Source organism: Amia ocellicauda, chromosome 6 (genome assembly GCF_036373705.1).
Source record: "Amia ocellicauda isolate fAmiCal2 chromosome 6, fAmiCal2.hap1, whole genome shotgun sequence".
Lineage (NCBI taxonomy): Eukaryota > Metazoa > Chordata > Actinopteri > Amiiformes > Amiidae > Amia > Amia ocellicauda.
In genome coordinates, this window is record NC_089855.1 from 29,921,503 (window position 1) to 29,934,482 (window position 12,980).

A 12,980-nucleotide genomic window follows, 5' to 3' on the forward strand; every position below is an offset into this window, starting at 1 on the left:
TGAATGTAGAATAGTCCATAGCATGCAGGATGTAAACTGGAGAGCAAGCCTGGGTTGGCCACGTTCCAGCATTTTCTGCTCCAGTTCAGGGTGTCGTTCGCTCTGTGGTTTAATCGTTTTCCCAGAGGGCTTTTCCTGGACAACAACTAAGATGGAGCGCTTTTGCATTCTTCGTAATGCAGCACAGACACCGCTCAGGTCAGGATAATGAACAATCTGCTGCCAAATTACATCACAGTATTAATGCAGTATTTTCTCTGGTTCTTTATAGACTTCTCAGATTCTTTTTCACACAACAGCCCAGGGGAGGTCCATTGTAGTCCCATAGAATCACAATCTGGCAGATTGTGTATGTAAATTAAATTATCAACCACAAAAGACATGAACAACTTCATACCCAACACATGAAGAGGGATTTTTTTTCAGTGAATTAAAATAATTAGGGACAAATAAACACATTTTTAAAAGCAGACAAAGAAAAACTGGTTACCCATCAAAGTACACATGGCTCCTAAAATCAACACTATTCAATCTTTCCCCAAGCTGTAAATTCAAATTAGTATCACCACGTATCAATTAAAGCTGCCAAACACGGAGGATGAGGTGTTTTTCCAACAAGTCCAATTGATGCATCAACACACAACAACGCGAGGACATGGACATCTTTGCATGTGCTTCTCAACTTAAAAAACTCTTAATAGAATGACCCATGACACACGTGTCACTTTTTGGAACGTAAGGTTTCTCAGCGTCTAGATGTCTCCATAATATGGAACCCCAACTTAAACATTACACTGGTCTTACAGTGAGGGAAAAAAGTATTTGATCCCCTGCTGATTTTGTACGTTTGCCTACTGACAAAGAAATGATCAGTCTATCATTTTAATGGTAGGTGTATTTTAACAGTGAGAGACAGAATAACAACAAAAAATCCAGAAAAACGCATTTCAAAAAAGTTATATATTGATTTGCATGTTAATGAGGGAAATAAGTATTTGACCCCTTCGACTTAGTACTTGGTGGCAAAACCCTTGTTGGCAATCACAGAGGTCAGACGTTTCTTGTAGTTGGCCACCAGGTTTGCACACATCTCAGGAGGGATTTTGTCCCACTCCTCTTTGCAGATCCTCTCCAAGTCATTAAGGTTTCGAGGCTGACGTTTGGCAACTCGAACCTTCAGCTCCCTCCACAGATTTTCTATGGGATTAAGGTCTGGAGACTGGCTAGGCCACTCCAGGACCTTAATGTGCTTCTTCTTGAGCCATTCCTGTGTTGCCTTGGCTGTGTGTTTTGGGTCATTGTCATGCTGGAATACCCATCCATGACCCATTTTCAATGCCCTGGCTGAGGGAAGGAGGTTCTCACCCAAGATTTGATGGTACATGGCCCCGTCCATCGTCCCTTTGATGCGGTGCAGTTGTCCTGTCCCCTTAGCAGAAAAACACCCCCAAAGCATAATGTTTCCACCTCCATGTTTGACGGTGGGGATGGTGTTCTTGGGGTCATTCCTCCTCCTCCAAACAGGGCGAGTTGAGTTGATGCCAAAGAGCTCGATTTTGGTCTCATCTGACCACAACACTTTCACCCAGTTCTCCTCTGAATCATTCAGATGTTCATTGGCAAACTTCAGACGGGCCTGTACATGTGCTTTATTGAGCAGGGGGACCTTGCGGGCGCTGCAGGATTTCAGTCCTTCACGGCGTAGTGTGTTACCAATTGTTTTCTTGGTGACTATGGTCCCAGCTGCCTTGAGATCATTAACAAGATCCTCCCGTGTAGTTCTGGGCTGATTCCTCACCGTTCTCATGATCATTGAAACTCCACGAGGTGAGATCTTGCATGGAGCCCCAGACCGAGGAAGACTGACAGTTATTGTGTTTCTTCCATTTGCGAATAATTGCACCAACTGTTGTCACCTTCTCACCAAGCTGCTTGACGATGGTCTTGTAGCCCATTCCAGCCTTGTGTAGGTCTACAATCTTGTCCCTGACAACCTTGGACAGCTCTTTGGTCTTGGCCATGGTGGAGAGTTTGGAATCTGATTGATTGATTGCTTCTGTGGACAGGTGTCTTTTATACAGGTAACGAGCTGAGATTAGGAGCACTCCCTTTAAGAGAGTGCTCCTAATCTCAGCGCGTTACCTGTATAAAAGACACCTGGGAGCCAGAAATCTTGCTGATTGATAGGGGATCAAATACTTATTTCACTCATTAACATGCAAATCAATTTATAACTTTTTTGAAATGCGTTTTTCTGGATTTTTTTGTTGTTATTCTGTCTCTCACTGTTAAAATACACCTACCATTAAAATTATAGACTGATCATTTCTTTGTCAGTGGGCAAACGTACAAAATCAGCAGGGGATCAAATACTTTTTTCCCCCTCACTGTACATATCCAGCTGCAGGTCAATGGCCAAGAGTGCCCCAGATAATCAAGTCACGTTTGGAAAATTCAAACAAACAAGTGAAAACTTTGTATGCTGGGTGGGGGGGCACCAAATGACCGAAAATGAAACTCAAAATAAGGAAGATGGGTTTCCCAAGAAAACTCTCGTATGTTCAGGGCTTTGAACCGGCACTTTCAAAGCTTCCTCTTTTACCCCCGCTCGGCATGTCAGCGGGCCAGGATATCCCACCTTTGTGCTGGCTCTTATCTCGCTGATGTAGTAGGGGTGGGGCGCACAATGTTGGTCACAGACATCTGCAGGGTAAGGAAGCGTTACCACAGTAACTAAGTTATCTGTATCCTCCATGTATTTCCTAGCAGCTGAAGCAGAGAAATCTGGGCTGTAGTGGACTTGGGGAGGGGTTTGTCGGTTTGCCATTTTGGTGTGGGTGAAGCGCACCACACCGGAGTTTTGCCACAGTGGAAGCCTGCGTGAAGTTTGGGCTCCTGTGTTTGGATGCTGCTCTGTGGAGGCTGTGTCAGCGGGGCCATGCATCTGACTGTGGTTTGCGAAGTGAAAAGACTCTGCGGTGCCATGTGGCTACTATGGGTCTTAGGGATGTTCAGCTGGAGCTCACTGGCTGCTACACCTTCTCACACGACTGCCCCCCCAGCCCAAAAACGGCAACAGTACAGCTTCGGGAGGAGCTTTCTGGGGCTGGATAAATGCAACGCTTGTATCGGCACGTCCAGCTGTAAGAAATTCTTTAAAGAAGAAATCAGGTAAGAAATGGAAGTTAAAAAAATTATAAAATCTAAGATCAATGAAAATCCTCAAAAGTCTGGTATTCATTTTGCTGTCCTTACCTTCCAGGGTGAACAGAGTAGTCCAGTTACAGTGGAAGCGATTAAAGATTTGATTTTCTGTAAGGCAGGAGTTCAATTTACATGAATACTGGGACTGAGGAGGAGAGAGGGAAACAGAGATTGATAAATAGATGATACATATACATAGATATAAATACAGAGATTAGCAAGTAAGCACGATACATTTTTCCATAGTTTGCACAAAAGTTAACAGATGCTAGCATGAATCGGAAGCGCTGTTTTGTTTGTGTGTTTCTGTGGGGGTGGGGTTACTTTCAGTTATGAAAAATAAGGAACTGTTCTCACTCACAAATGTAAAGCTTTCGGCAATGGAAACAGGCATGAGGTTCAAGGTCACTAGTGTGCATCTTAAGAGAATAATTGGTTTGTAGTTATATTATAATAGTATTTCTCAAAAGCTGTTATTGGTTTAAATAGGCCATAAAAGACTGAATCATCAGGCTTCGTGCTAATTCATGAATCAGAAAACACTGCAAAGTAAAGACAGAGAATCCATTTGCAGTCTTACGTGGCTTGGCATTTCCTTGGATTGGTTTTCTTCACATATTACACTGATTCACTCACTGTTCAGTATATCACCTTGAGGACAATCCAATAAATCCTGCAATCATTTGTGACTTGGTGACCAAACCACATCGAAGACTTTATTCAACCACTAAAATAGAAGTCCTCTTTAGAAGAAGTGGTTGGTGTTCTAATACAGGTTGAAAAAATAAGTGATCTTTAGATCGTGAAGAAATTGCATTGTACGCGGCTTTGGAAGTGCTGGTGAAGAGATTGGCAGCTCCAGAAAAAAAACAAACAGGTGGGCAATGATGAAGAATGACTCTAGTACAGCGTCATATGTGGAACACTAATATTCAAAAAGAGGATCTTGTTTTTCAAGGTGAAAGTGCAACGATAATGATAGATCCTGACCTTTCGATCATTTCATCGTCGTCAGTAAAAGGACACGTCAGTACAGATCTGAGTCTTAGAAGCAATCGCCTTCCCTGAGATCAGAGACTTTCGGTTGGTGGAGATCATGGTAGGCGGCTTACTAGGATGAGCCAAAGTCCTAGAAGAATGCAGTAGCGCACAACAATGTGACCGAGATAATGAGTAGACATTACAAAGCAGAGCAAACGGACAACACAGCACTTTCTTGTAGTTTGTCTTAGGGCATCATGTGGGGCATTACACCGATGTTCACACTGTAAGCTGATATTTATAATCACAGGAAGCGGAGTTCTGTGGGAAAAGCAATTCCATTATGTTCGATTGGGGCTTGCTCACTTCAATATGACTAATTTTTACTGGAGGGAAGAAGGGATCTCTGTGGGTTCATCGAGATGGGCTCAATTTCAAATGTCATCTGAGTGCACCCAATTTATTTTAGACGATCCGTATATAGGTGTACACTTGTGTGAGAGAACCTGCCTGCCTTCTTCCACTGGGCAGACAGCAAGCAACAACAAAGCACCACAGCAGATCTTTAGGACCACCTTAAATTGATTTGAATTAACCACACTCAATGTGGGCAGTAATTCAGCAGGTTTCTACTGGTTTTGCCATCTACTTTGCTTTATTATGGTAAAAAATGAAAGCATGCTGCATCTTTGTGTAGCTAAAAACGGAACACAGAAAATCAAGATGACCACACACTCAGGTCGCTCTGAAGTGGTCCCGTGTTCATCAAATGAGGAGATGGATAAAGACGTACGTACAATAAAATGGGAATGAGTGATTCCCAAGACCAGCATCTTCCATTCAAACGAAAGACGCAATAATTCAGCTACAAGATACAATAGCTTACATTAGAGCTTTAGTCACAATGAACAATTAAACGAGTGCAATGAATGCAGGATAGTCTTGCTGACTATTTTGTAACACCTAATTGTGTAGTTCTGTATTTGGGTTGACTGGAGTTTCCTTTGAAAGGACAGTTTGGTCACTCACTTCACACCCTGAAATTAGCATGGTGGTAGTTGAGACTACTAACTACTAGACAGCCCTCAACCCTGTGCGTTTGTCAGTCAACCACGTAGAAGGCTAATATTCATACCGGGGAAGAGAACATGTTTGAGGGGTGGACTGCACTTAGTGTGGCAAAGCTCCACATACATATGCGCAATTTATGTAGCTGGAAACCAATATTTTAATCTGTTATATTGCAGGCGATATTTTACAGATGATCATGTGATAGCCAGTGTGAGATCTGAAGTGTGTTTAGTAACACCACCCTGTGAAAGCTTCCCGTTTCTTTTCTGCAGTTTGTGTTTTAATACTTTATCAACTATATCTGTGCCTTTCAAACTGACACATACTACCTTCTACTGACAACAGTAATTGTATTGATCACCAGATAAATCGCTGGATTACGTTTTTTACATGACTGGACAAAATTCTACCAACAAAATGTCAAGGTTTTTTCTTTAAACATAGTTCCTGTCAAATACTACTTTAATTCACCTTCCACACTGCTCAAAGGTTTGAATATGCAATGGTTCTGCAATGAAACCACTTTACCAGCTGAAAATGCTGACATGTATTCGATTTAATCTGTAAAAATGGACAATCGACACACATTCAATTAGTTTACAATAGCAGGAAAACGATTTGTCAGGAATGATAACCTGAATACGATTTCTAAGAGAGATGATATTAATCACACTTTGCCACGAAACATATTGGATAGGGGAACATATGGAATGATATATAAGCATTGTTATGAGTATGTATGAGCAGTGTATGGATGTAAAGAGTAATGGTGGATTACTGTGAATGAAAAGTGAACACAGACAATTATGAATGAATAAGATCCCAAATACACAAAACAAAAAACAAAACAAAAAACAACTGAGTTTTCAGGACTGCATGGGATGTGCTAAATAACAAAAGCAGACATTAAACTAAAATGCTGCATGTGATAATGTACACTAAGACTGAACTTCGACCCCTCAGGTTTGAGAGATGGCTGTCTCCAAGACTGCAGTTACCACCCACCTTTAAGAAGAGCTACCCGGGGAACTACACAGACGACTCTGAAAGCTGGAGGCCGGTGATCATCTCCCGCCTCCTCTCCCACCACAAACATGAAGTCTCGGACAAGAGGATCTGCAGCTCAGCCACCCAGCGTCACCCCTGTAGCATCGAGGGCGTGCTGAGGAAGACCGAGAGGTTCCAGAGCCTGGCACACTCCAGCCTGCTCACCCCTCCCATGGTCCAGGTAAGGCTTCCGATTTCCCTTCCCACCTCCAGCCCTCTTCCCATTTTCCTCGCCTCTCCCCAAGGCCTGATGTTGTTCTGCACTAATATAAAGCAATTTGAGGATAGGGAAGTAGTATTTAACAATAACAGCAATTAATTCGTTATGAGCTTTGGAATAATTACATTTAACACCCCCCCACCCCCCAAACCCCAATTCTCAGAGTTCCTCATTCCCTTTGCCGGTTGTGTTGCCCATACTAATAGGCCCTTGCCACAGTACTTTTAAAAGTGCGTGCGTTTGAATTAATACATGTCTTTGCAGCTGCTTACAAAGACTGCATTCCTTGTCAGGAGACCACAACACAACACGAGTTACCCACATTCCACCCCATGCTGGTAAAGCTCATTAACACGAAGCCCAAGGATGCAAATAAGAGGCTGTGGCAATGCTCTTGAAATTGTAAAAATGTCTCTCTTGTGGTAATTGCATCGCAGAAGTGTTCTGGAGACTTCCAAATTGGAGAGTCAAGTGTCCGAACACAGCGAGGACTTTTACTGTGGGATTAGCAAATTCAGAAGTAATTGCGCTGTGTAATTCAAAAGACAGCAGCCGAGTCTTCATTATCACCAAACACAGCAGAATGTTTGGTTTCTGCAACAACTTCAATATTCACATTTTCTATAAATTGGTCTAGAGGGGATTTTTATTTTTAACTTTTTAATAAAGCTATTGCAACATAAGGACATAAGGAAAGAAGAATATAAAAGCTCGTGCTTTATATAATCAGCACCTAATTTTCCTACAGTCATGTCTTGAAGGAATACAGAAAGGCAATATCCGAGACATGGTTGGATAATATGGTACATCCCTCACAACTTTACCTGTCGATAAGTGCCTCTTATTTTCAGACATAAGCCTACCTTAACTTCACTTCCACGCCTTGTTTTCTTGGTGAGCATGAAGTAGTCTATGGCGTCCAGTTCCATTTCACACCATTCCAGATCTGGAATCCCTGAATCAAACCCCCTGCTCTTAAAACATCTCCGTTTAAGCCTAGATTCAACTCCATGAAGTGGTCTGTGTAAGATGGTCCTTTGAGACCTGGGATTACTTCAGTCACTTGTCTTGGAAGTGGCCCCAGGGCCCAGGTGTCCAGCTAGCTCCAACAGTGACAAAAAAATATTCTAAATTAGTTTTTGTTGTTGGCAACAAGACACATCAGTAAGGCCACTGGGAGATCCCTGGGGTACACAAGTGAAGTCTGCCATATTTTTCTAAGTGAGTTACATGACTAAGAGTAGAAAATAAATTCCTCTCACCAGGTCTCCAAAGGCCTTATAGGTAAGCCAACTTGGATTCACAGTGCAACTTTCACATCATTAAACTATAAAATACTTTGAAACATTTGGACATGGGTGAAGAAGAGCCACACATTTAAATGGCTCAATTGAGTTAATCTATTTTAGCCTAGAATCCATACATTTTAAATATACAGATAACGGGCCACTTTGGAAATATGAAAACTAGAAGGATCACATTTCAACCATAATAAAATATATATACATATTTGTTCTGAAGGGGTAGAAGATCCTGCTGGCTTTCAGGACTGTCCATTTTACAACAGGGCCCTGTAACTCTGAACCTTACAGGCTGCATTACACAGTCCATGAGTTCAGCGATCAGATGCATGTTTCAAATACTAATTGGGAAGAAAAATGGTCCCATAAGGCCAATCCGAGTCAGAAGCCAGTGGCTTCCCAGGAGCAGGGCTGCAGATTCATCTTCGAAGTAGACCGATAAAATGATGGACACTTGTTGCGGTCTACAATTGCAATGCCAACTGTGAGGTGCATCTCCACAGGGCTTGTCCAGTCCACTGCTGCGCTGCCCTTCACAGCGGCTCCTGGACCGGATTGTGAGGCGCTATGCAGAGGTCACAGATGCCGGGAGTGTTCAGATGAAGCACTTTGCGGAGCGTGATAAACTCAGACTGCTCTACACCCTCTCTGTCAATCAGCAGCCCATCATGTTACAGGTAGGAGACAGAAAATCCTTTGTTCTTGCTACTTTAGACACAGGACTGTAAATTTCTTTGTTGCTGCTAAATGCATTTTCTTTTTCAGGAAATAAATTTAATATTTGGAAATCTAAACAAAAATAAATCACTGAAGAAACAGTGCAGTCAACAAACTTGATAGAGTGAAATCTCTGAAGACAAACTACTAATTTCTACTACCCATAATGCTCTACCAGCTAAAAACAAAGCTTAAACAAGGTGGGGGGAGGGGAATGTATCTACAATACTGTGCCACATTCAATCAGGACTGTGAACAGTTGCAATAGCAACAATCTCTGATATTCCTTTTATGTTCATAACCTTGTATTTCAAAACATTGTAACAAACGCTACCATCCAACTCTCAGTAGGTTAGTCTCCCAATGTATGAATTTAAAGCAGCACAGTGTGGTTCATTGAAATGAACTTGCCTCTTACCAAAAATAAAATCTATAAAAAATTCTTGGTGACCAGTTCATACCACTCGCAGCTTTAGATCTCTTGTTTTTCCTGGTTTGCCATCTGTTACAGTTTATATTCTTCTACTATACTCTTCAGATATTCCCAGGAGCAGAAGGGTGGCCCTTTCCAAAGTACTATGGCTCCTGTGGAAGACTGATGGTGTCCGCCAGCACAAAGCCCATAAAGGAATTCTACGGCTCTTCTTTGGAGACTAGGGCTGACATTGCTTTCCAGCTCCTGCAAATCACGCAGTCTCTGAGGACCAACAGCCTTCACTTCTTCCTCTACTACACCACCGTCAGTGGTAGCATGTTTGGCACTTTTGAGGACGGAAGACTGTTCGTCACAGATGCCAGCACCATAGGAGTCATTGATAAGCAGGAAGGTAATGTAAACAGCTTGGAATAAGACTGCTTCCTTTCTCTCTCGCTCTAATTGATGTTCGTATGTCTTCATTTGTGTGTGAAAATTGTCTCACTACCACATAAGCACCTTAGTCTAAAGGGACTACTAAAGCTTGTTTATGGGCATTTTAAATCAATTTCTTAAAAATACCAAAAGGGTATATAAAGGTATACCAAAATGTTTGACATATGTGAACAAAATAAATGGTTATGTACAAATCCCATTCACTGCTTAAGGTCCCTTTTCCAACACTCCCATGGGCATCTGACACAAACTCTAGTAGTTCAGAGGTTTAGAACATAAGAACAAAGTTTACAAACAAGAGGAGGCCAATCTACCCATCGTGATCGTTTGGTGTCCATTAATAACTAATTGATCCGAAGATACTATCCAGTCTATTTTTCAATTTTCAAAATGTTCAGCTTCAAACACACCGCTGGGGAGTTTGTTCAAGATTGTGAATACTCTGTGTGAAGAAGTGTCTCCTATTTTCAGTCTTGAATGCCTTGAAGCCCAATTTCCATTTGTGTCCACGGATGCGTGTGTCCCTGCTGATCTGGAAAAGCTCCTCTGGTTTGATGTGGTCGATGCCTTTCATGATTTTGAAGACTTGAATCAAGTCCCCACGTAGTCTCCTCTGTTCCAGGGTGAAAAGGTTCAGGTCCCTCAGTCTCTCAGTAGGACATTCCCTTCAGACCTGGAATAAGTCTGGTTGCTCTCCTCTGAACTTTCTTGAAGTGTGGAGCCCAGAACTGTACACAGTATCCAGCTCTAACTAGTGCATTGTAGAGTCTTAACATTACTGCCCTTGTTCTAAATTCTACACTTTTGACAATATACCCTAACATTGTTGGCATTTTTTATTCCCCACATTGTATGGATGGAGAAAGTGAGGAGTCCACAGACTCCTAGCTCTCTCATGTGTTACTTCATCTAGTTCTATTCCTCCCATAGAGTAATTATAGTGGACATTGTTGTTACCTGCATGTAATACCTTGCACTTGTCCACATTGAATTTCATCTGCCAGGTATCTGAATATTATTCCTTTGAATAACCTGTGCTGCCTAGATTGCATCTGCTGAGCCACCTATTTTAGTATTGTTAGTATAGTTTGCTAACTATCCCAGAGTCCAGATTATTAATATAGATAAGTAGAAGACACCATTTTTAATATAAAATTGGTTGGAGTGCAGAACCTGGAGACAAACTGCAATGGTTATATCTGCCTCACAAGAAAATGGCTCCTTATGTTTTACTAATTCCTTTTTAAACATGGTACATAATCAGGCCGAGCACTGTTACCTATGAAGTGTTTTCAGAAATGTCCCTTCACCCACTGCTCTGCAAAAAGCCGAACACACTCAAGGTACATCAGTCTGCTCTGTTTTTCCTTTCAAGGGCTTCTTCTCACCAAGGAGCACTCCAATGCAGACATGTACTAATGGGAGGATTAATGTAGACAAGAATTTACGAGATGAGATAATGGCGTCCAACCTACAGAACAAAAGTCTTGATCAGTAAACATCAGGAGAAACGTAGAGGGTTCATGTGCCGCTGCGCTTTTGATGTAATCCCAAATTAATACGATATGCTAAAGTGCAATTCCATTCACGGCAAATTATACAAAAGCCCTCAACAAACAAGCAAAATATACTGCCTTAACGCACTCAATTTCAGAGTGACAAATACAGGAACATATCAGAGAAAGTTCTCGGCAATTGTGGAATTAGTTTATTACGATTAGATTTTTATATTAGTATCAGCACCTTTCTTGAAGTACACATTTCACGCAGTCCTCCTCTAAAAAGCATCATGTCAGTCTTACAATGCAATTTATTTATTTTTTTTAATTTTTAATGCACCTCTTAAATGTGTGCTTAAAACTTTGCAAGCACAAGATGACAACTGCATACCAAGAAGTCCTCCTGAGATTGCTTTAATTAAAAATCAATTGAGCCAAAAAAGGCATCTTCAGTCATCTATTTCCAGGTGTGTAAGCAACAAAGCCCCACAAACTCCCACAGAACAAAATCCAGCAGTATTATTAAAAAAAAGAATGCATTAATTAAAAATAATAAAAACGAAACCTTAATAAACAGCATTTTTCTCTACCCCAGGCATTCCTGCAGACGACAAGCAAAAGCCGGACCTCACCGATGTCTTCTCGTGTTTGAGTTTGAGCTGCAGGAGGCCGCCTCCTTGTTGGACGGTCAGGGAGTCACAGAGTTTAAACCTTATATGCAGGGACATCCTCCCCCAGCTGTTGATGCCAGCCAGGGATGAGGCTGTAGAGAAAGCCATAGGCAGGCAGTTACAGGTTTGCGGAGATGGGATGCTTCCAGACAACCGCATCATAGACGCTGCCAATGCACTAATGAGCCTCCTCAAACCAATGCGGCCTTGCAACCAGCACTTTAACTACAGATACCCGGAGTGCAGATACAGCCAGGAATTCTGATTGGCTCCACTGCGAAAATCTTCTGCAACGTTATTCGTAACGTGTCGAGGTTCAATTCACAGCCTGCTGCGTGCACATCCAGACACAGAGGAGAAAGATCTCTACAGTTAGGACTGTCATTCGAATGAAGGCACCATTGGCACACAGCCTTCTGGCCAGCAGGAGTCTCCGTTATGTATCTCAGTAAGTGATTTGCTGGAATTGCCCTTGGCCATGAGGGAGACCGGTGTGAATCTGAGGCAGAAGTCCACAGTGCAACAACCTACAGGGCATAAAAATAAAGACAATACATTGAAAAATGCACAAAACCACCACAGGAAACAAACAAATCCATAAAGAGACCGGATTTTGCCCATTTGTCTATGTCTAATTGAGAATGCATTGTGCCATTTTGACATGGTGGGGTATGGGCAGTGTAGCATTCTTCAAATCCAATCTCAGAGGGTCCAGGGAATCTTCTGCTTTTCATTCCACCCGAGCTGCATATTTAGCTGAAGTGACTATTCAATTCTCTGAAAAAGCCCTTCAGGTGAAGCTCTTCCTCATGTCTGATGCAGGTGCTGAGTTCAAGAGACCCAGAAGACCTGTTGTAATGGTAGCTTCCAATATGAACCAGGGGTAGTTTTTTTTGGTCCGGTCACCGTTTCACTTTAAAATTAGCTTGTCTGGTCACTGCTTGAAAAGGGACATAAGCTTTTAAATAAATTGGCATTTCTGAACTAACCCGTTTAAAAAAAACGAAAAAAAAAAACCTTGGGGAATTTTTCTAGCAAAATCAGTCGGACAATGGCTGTGGTTGAGTTCCTATGACATTTGTAAGACTCATGGCACTGTATTTTTGGCATTAACAATTAATATGCCCTTTGATCCCTTCCAACAGGGAGATTAAAATAAATAAAAACTGCTTTAGGTTTTGCAATCCTTTTTACATTTGCAGTTATTATTGCCTTACCAGGTCAAGGATCATGAACCAGTCTATAATTCTGGAACGGCTCCAAGAGTACACCACATATACACAACTATGAAAAGGAAAGAAAAAAAAAACAGGTGTGCAAAGCATTTAGATTTTTCTGAGCTCTGCTAATTGCTCTCGAAGGAGAATAACTAAAAGGACGAGTATTCTTCAGCGCCTT

The 12,980-nt window shown here is 41.8% G+C and overlaps 1 protein-coding gene across 1 annotated transcript; it reads left to right on the top strand.

Annotated features, from left to right (window-relative positions):
• The first annotated feature begins 2,677 nt into the window (after positions 1 to 2,677).
• On the top strand, positions 2,678 to 12,766 carry dipk2b (divergent protein kinase domain 2B). Its single transcript, XM_066706824.1, has 5 exons — positions 2,678 to 3,171; positions 6,220 to 6,484; positions 8,328 to 8,501; positions 9,080 to 9,368; positions 11,507 to 12,766. Exons 1-5 carry the CDS (start codon positions 2,906 to 2,908, stop codon positions 11,845 to 11,847), a joined length of 1,335 nt encoding a protein of 444 aa, XP_066562921.1. The 5' UTR covers positions 2,678 to 2,905; the 3' UTR covers positions 11,848 to 12,766.
• The last annotated feature ends 214 nt before the right edge of the window (positions 12,767 to 12,980 follow it).

Bases quoted from the DNA above. Each gene is read 5' to 3' on its own strand.
- dipk2b (XM_066706824.1), top strand. From the start codon at position 2,906: ATGCTGCTCTGTGGAGGCTGTGTCAGCGGGGCCATGCATCTGACTGTG. The intron at 6,485-8,327 runs GTAAGGCTTCCG...GCATCTCCACAG, and splicing joins TCACCCCTCCCATGGTCCAG to GGCTTGTCCAGTCCACTGCT. The intron at 9,369-11,506 runs GTAATGTAAACA...TCTCTACCCCAG, and splicing joins AGTCATTGATAAGCAGGAAG to GCATTCCTGCAGACGACAAG.